Source organism: Lepidochelys kempii, chromosome 1 (assembly GCF_965140265.1).
Source record: "Lepidochelys kempii isolate rLepKem1 chromosome 1, rLepKem1.hap2, whole genome shotgun sequence".
Lineage (NCBI taxonomy): Eukaryota > Metazoa > Chordata > Testudines > Cheloniidae > Lepidochelys > Lepidochelys kempii.
In genome coordinates this window covers 51,262,127-51,268,703 of record NC_133256.1, presented here as the reverse complement: position 1 = coordinate 51,268,703, position 6,577 = coordinate 51,262,127, and the positions used below count along the sequence as shown (strand labels likewise).

Genomic DNA, 6,577 nt, shown 5'->3' with positions numbered 1-6,577 from the left:
CGCTCCCCCAGCCTCTCCCGCGCGACACCCTGGGGGGGGATTAGGCTAGCCGGGAGTGGCCGACAGGGGGCGCTGTGGAGCCCGGCCGCTCCGAGAAGTGGCTCCTCTCGCCGAGGCAGTTTGCTGTCAGCGCCGCGGCCGGGAGCCGCTTCCGCATCGGTGGAGCTGCCCCATAGGGCCCCGCCTGGCATGGACCATGGAGCTGCTCCTGGGTGACGCGGCCGCGGCGCTCGCCGCCTTGGCGGCCGCAGCCCTGAGCCTGGTGAGTGCGGAACCGAGCGCGCCCCCCCTCCCCGCCCCGCGAGTGGGGAGAGACCCCCCCGTGGGGAGAGGGAGCCCCCCAGCCCCAGGGGGCCCCGCACCCACTAGCCCTGAGGGGGCCCGGGCGGGGCCATCGCGCCGCAAACAGGGCCGCCCCCGAGAGAGCTGAGAGCCAGAGCCCCTGGCTGGGCGAGGCCCCGCTTATCCCTTCCTAGTGGGGAGCAGCCCAGAGCCCCCGGGGGGCACTGAGGAGGAGCTGATGCCTAGGGAAGGGCCACGCACCTCTTTGTCACACCCCTAAAGGTATTCGCAGACTCTCGTCTGGTCCCTCCTTAGTCTTCTTTTCTCAAGACTAGAGCCCGGTGTTTTTAATCTGTTCTCCTAGCTCAGGTTTTCTAAACTTTTTATCATTTTTGCTGCTCTTTTCTGGACTTAATCCGGTTTGTCCACAGCTTTCCTAAAGTGCAGTGTCCAAAACGCGGCAGGGTGCTCCAGCTGAGGCCTCACCGGTGCTGAGCAGACCAGGACAGTTACTTCCCCCAGCTTGCATCTGACACTCCTGTTAACAGGAGCCTTTTTTGCAGCTGCATCCTGATTGTTGGCTCATGTTCAGTCTGTCATCCGCATAAACCCCGGATCCCTTTCAGTAGTACTATCAGCTAGCCAGTTATTCCCCATTTTGTAGTTGTGCAATTGATTTTTTTTGTTCTTCCTAAGTGTAGTACTTTGCGTTTGTCTTTATTGATTTTCATTTTGTTGATTTTTAGACCAATTTGTCAAGATCATTTTGAATCCTATCTTTGTCCTCCAAAGTGCTCACAACACTTCACAGTTTGGTGCGCTCTGCAAATGTTATAAGTATACTCTTCATTCTATTATCCAGGTTCTTAATGAAACTTTGAATAGGTCTGGACCCACGACAGATCTTTGAGGGACCTCACTAGGTATTTCCTCACAGCGAGCCTTTGATAACTACTCTTTGAGTACGATCTTTCAGCCAGTTATGTACTCACTTTATAACGATTTACTGTAGACCACATGTCCATAGTTTGCTTATGAGACTGTCAAAAGCCTTACTAAAATCAAGATATATCACATCTGCCACTTCCCTCGCCAGCCACTAGGCTGGTAGCCCTGTTAAAGAAGAAAAGTAGGGATTTGGGATGATTTGTTTTTGACAAATCCATGTTGGCTATTACTTATTGCCTTAATAACCTCTAGGTGCTTACATATCTTTTCAGGTATCGAAGTTAGACTGACTGGTCTATAATTTCATGGGCTCTTTTTTCTCTCCCCTCCCTCTCTTTTGAAGATAAGTACTATGTTTGCCCTTCTTCGGTCTTCTGGGCTGATAATCACTTCCAGGATTGCTCCAACTAGTTCTTTAAGTACCCTAGGATTAATTTCATCAGGCTGTACCATCTTGAATATATCTAATTTACCTCAATATTCTTTAACCAGTTCATTCCCTATTCTGGATTGTGTTCCTTCTTCCTTACTCTTAATATTGTGTTATGTATCTGGTCACCATAAAAACTTTTTAGTAAAGACTGAAGCAAAATAGTCATTAAACACTTCAGACTTCTTGATGTTATCTATTATTAGCTCTACTTCTTTGCTATGTAGTGTGTTTCCTTCATCTTTCTGTTTTTCCTAATGTATTTATAGAGCCTCTTGTTGCCTTTGCTACGCGTAACTCATTTTGTGCCTGAGCCATTCTGATTTTGTCCTTACATGCTCGTGCTATTCTGTACTCCTCCTTAGCAATTTGTTTTTATTTTCACTTTTTGCAGGATTCCTTTTTAATTTTCACAATGGTCATTAAAGAGCTCCTAATGCAACCATATTAACCTCTTAGTATTATTCCTATCTTTCCTTTGCATTGGAATAGTTTGCTGTTGAACCTTTAATATTGTCTCTTTGAGAAACTCTCTCCTGAACTCCTTTTTCCCTTAGATTTTCTTCTGATGGGACCTTACCTACTATTCCCTGAGGTTGATAAAGTCTGCTTCTTTGAAGTCCATTGTCCTTATTCAGCAGCTTTCACTCCTTCCTTTCCTTAGAATTAGGAAATTTATCATTTCATTGTCACTTTCACTGAAATTGCCTTCAGCTTTCAGATTTGCAATTCATTCTTCCCTGTTAGCGAGAATCAAGTTTAAAGTGAATGTCTCCCTGGTTACTTCCTCTACCTTCTGAAACAAGAAGTTGTCCCCAATACAGTCCAAGAATTTACAGGACACTTTGTGTTATGACACTTTACTTTTCCAACAGATGTTCAGGTAGGTCTTGTGTTTTGGATATTTCTGTTCTTTGTTCTAGAAATGACTCATCCACTGCCTCTGATGTTGTGGTTTATTGTAGATCCCTAATATGACTTTGCCCCTCTTTGTTTGTTTTTCTGTTTTTATCTTCACCCAGGGACTTTAAACTTGAGTGCCTCTCACCACCTTCTGGACCTCAGAACAAGTGTATATATTCTTGGTGTGTAATCTAACATCTACTCCCTTTTTTTTTTTGTCTGCCTTAGCTTCCTGAACAAGCTATACCCCTCTATACCAATATTGCAATTGAGATTCATCCCACCAATTTTCGTGATACCTATTAAATCATAAGTTAGCTATTGTACTAATACTTCCAATTCTTTCTGTTCATTCCCCATACTCCTTGCATTTATGTACAGACTTCTAAGATGTTGAACAGATTCTCCCACTTTTTTACCTCTTGCTGTTCCTATGACCCTATTGTAATTGTTCATTCCATCCCAAACATCTAGCCCTCTGGTAAGGGCACATTTTCTTTATTTCTACATCTTTTGTCACCTGCCCCCTTTGAACCTAGTATAAAGACTTTCCCACTGGGTTGGCAAATTGGTGTGCAAAGGTGTTCATCCTTCATCTCATACAATATTATCTAATCTCAGTGAAGTGCTTTCTCACATGAGGCTTATCAATCTAAACACTACAGTTTTGTTAAAATACGAAACTGGACAGAATTGTGACTGCAACTGTGCCAGGTATTTTTGGACTGTAGTAGGTACTCCATATGTTATGGGTTATGGTCTGTTATAAAATACCCACAGATCTCTGCAGATACCTTACCACAAAGCTGAAATGTATCAGGGTTCAAGTTTCAAATTTTTCTGCTTTTCTAACAGTGAATAACTACTAATTTATATCCAAAATATTTTTAAATTGTAAAACCTCATTTAACTAAACAAACCCAGCTGGCTTTGTAAATGAACTGCAAACAGTGTTCTATTTCTTTCTTTTATAACACAAAAAATATTTTGTTTTTGTCTTTTTTTATTTTTTAATAATTTAGAAACATAATGTTCTCTTCTAGAATACTGGGAAGTCTGTAGCATGTGGAAACCCAGATACCACTGATAGTTAACAGTATCACATACATTGCTTGAATATATTGCTGTACATACAATCATTTTGAACATTTTTTAAACCTTAACACTAATATAACATTAAGATTGTAAGATCAATCACAAAAGTTGAGAAATTCCAGAAGTTAATTTGGCAATACTAATTTATGTTGATAAATATAAACCTTAATTACTCTTATTAATGTGGTGAATTGAAATTTAACAAGTGAGAGGAGCAAAAAATACTACAGGTTTGCACTATGGCTAAGGCTAAGATTTTGTCACTGATATTTTTAGTAAAAGTCACGGACAGGTCACAGGCAATTAAAAAAAAAATCACAGAAGCCCATGACCTGTCTGTGACTTTTACTAAAAATATTCGTGACAAAATGGGGAGCTGCGTCCAGCTTCCGCGAAGAGCCCTGCTGAGGCGACTGATGGCTCCGGGCCTGGCAGCTGCATATCTTCCCCCCTCCTCCACCCCGGTCCAGCTGCCGGGGATCCAGCTTGGAGTTCCAGGGGTCACCACCACCCATGGGCGCTCAGAGCTGTGGGGTTAACTATGGCTAAATTAGAGTTGTCAGATCAACTTTATCTTTGGAAATTTCATGATGTTGAGTGCTTGAACTTGCAACCTCAACATAGTATTTGAATTAGCTGTGTGCATTCATCCATTCTCCCTCTCCTTCCCCCCCTTAATTTTTTAGTGGTTCATCTGGGGCAGAGGGTTGAACAAAAAGGAAATTAAATAAAATATGAAGGAAATAGATTTATACACTTTAAAATTCTGCTGGCATCACAAGCAGACCATGAGCTGAATCAGCTGGATGGAAGAATTTAATCAGAAAAATGTGAGTGAGAGTTGTTTAAGAACGCTTTACTAGATGCCCAAAAAGCCACAGTTGAGAAACATGGTTAAAAAACCAACCTGGGGAAGTGAAAGCATCTATAAAAAAATATGTATAACAAATGGAAGAAAATAGAAGTTGATAGTTCTTAACATAAATCAGAAGCTAGAAACCATAGAAAATTGATAAGAGAAGCAAAGGACACACAGAGAAATCTATGACCAACAGAGTTAAAGACAATAAGGAGGTTTTTAATTATATTGGGAACAAAAAAAATCGTGCCAATGACATTGGTCTATGGATGGATAGAAGTGGTAGAATTATCAATCATCAGAAAAGGCAGAAGTGTTCAACAAAAAATTCTGTTCTGTATTTTGGAGAAAAAACAAAATGTTATATCATATGGTAACTCTCTTTCCATTCCCTGAGTATCTCTGGAGGATGTTAGACAGCAGCTACATAAGTTAGACATTTTTAAATCATCAGGTCTAGATAACGTGCATCCAAGAGTTTTAAAAGAGCTAGTTGAAGTGCTCGCTGGACTCTTAAACACTGATTTTCAATAAGTCTTGGAACACAGTGGAGTTTCCAGAAGACTGGAAGACCGCTAATATTGTGCCAATATTTTAAAAGGTAAACAGGATGACCTGGTAATTATAGGCCTGAATGTCTGACATTGGTTTCAGCACGTTAATGGAGTGGCTGATATGGAACTCAATCAATAAAGTATTAAAGGAGGGTGATGTAATTAATGCCAGCCAACATGAGTTCATGGAAAATAGATCCTGTCAAACTAACTTTAAATTTTTTTATAAAATTACGAGTTTGGCTGATAATGGTAATAGTATTGATGTAATATACTTAGACTTCTGTAAGATATTTGATTTGGTACCACACAATATTTTTTAATAAAAAATTAGAATGATCTAAAATTAACATGGCGCACATAAAGTTGATTAAAAGCTGGCTAGCTATTAGGTCTCAGAATGTAATTGTAAATGGGCAATCATCATCAAGCAGAGGTGTTTTTCTAAAGGGATCGGGCAGGCAGCAGTTTTTGGCCCTAAGATATTTAATAATTTTAGTAATGACCAGGAACAACACACACAGTCATCACTGATAACATTTGCAGATGACACAAAAATTGGAGGATTGATAAATAATGGAGAGGACAGGTCACTAAAACAGAGCAATCTGGATTACTTGGTAAACTGGGTGCAAGCAAACAATATGCATTTTAATATGGATAAATGTAAATGTGTACATCTATAAACAAAGAATGTAGGCCACACTTACAGCATAGGGGACCCTATCCTGGGAAGCAGGGACTCTGAAAAATATGTTTCAGAGTAACAGCCATGTTAGTCTGTATTCGCAAAAAGAAAAGGGGTACTTGTGGCACCTTAGAGACTAACCAATTTATTTGAGCATAAGCTTTTGTGAGCTACAGCTCACTTCATCGGATGCATACTGTGGAAAGTGTAGAAGATCTTTTTATACACATAAAGCATGAAAAAATACCTCCTCCCACCCCACTCATCACTCTCCTTAAAAGTTATCACTTTAGATAAGCTATTACCAGCAGGAGAGTGGGGTGGGAGGAGGTATTTTTTCATGCTTTATGTGTATAAAAAGATCTTCTACACTTTCCACAGTATGCATCCGATGAAGTGAGCTGTAGCTCATAAAAGCTTATGCTCAAATAAATTGGTTAGTCTCTAAGGTGCCACAAGTACTCCTTTTCTTTTTGAAAAATATGTGATCGTCATGGTGGATAATTGGCTGAACATGAGTTCCTTGTGCAACACTGTGGTCAAAGAGCTAATGTGATCCTTGAATGCAGAAACAGAAATCTTGGGTAGGAGCAGAGAGGTTATTTTACCTCTATATTTGGCACTGATGCAACCACTGGTGAAATACTGTGTCCATTTCTGGTGTCCACAATAGAAGAACAATATTGAAAAATGGGAGAGCATTCTGAAAAAAGAGCCACAAGAATGATTAAAGGATTAGGAAACATGCCTTAGGTACACTCAAGGCGCTCAATCAATTTAGCTTAACAAAGAGTAGGTTAAGGGGTGGCTTGATTATA

General features: G+C 40.6%; 1 protein-coding gene across 3 annotated transcripts in view; it reads left to right on the top strand.

The window, feature by feature from the left end:
* The first annotated feature begins 48 nt into the window (after nucleotides 1–48).
* ALG5 (ALG5 dolichyl-phosphate beta-glucosyltransferase) overlaps nucleotides 49–6,577 on the top strand; it is a 47,526-nt gene continuing 40,997 nt past the window's right edge. Inside the window, exons 1-2 of one of the 3 annotated variants that reach the window (XM_073342348.1) lie at nucleotides 50–262; nucleotides 2,683–2,745. Coding sequence is in view for 2 of the 3 variants with exons in the window: in XM_073342339.1 (XP_073198440.1) it covers nucleotides 197–262 (66 nt within the window). In the remaining variant the exon portion in view is untranslated. Of the gene's footprint in view, nucleotides 263–2,682; nucleotides 2,746–6,577 lie in introns of all 3 variants that reach the window. The other 2 variants (XM_073342339.1, XM_073342330.1) reach the window with 2 other exon arrangements.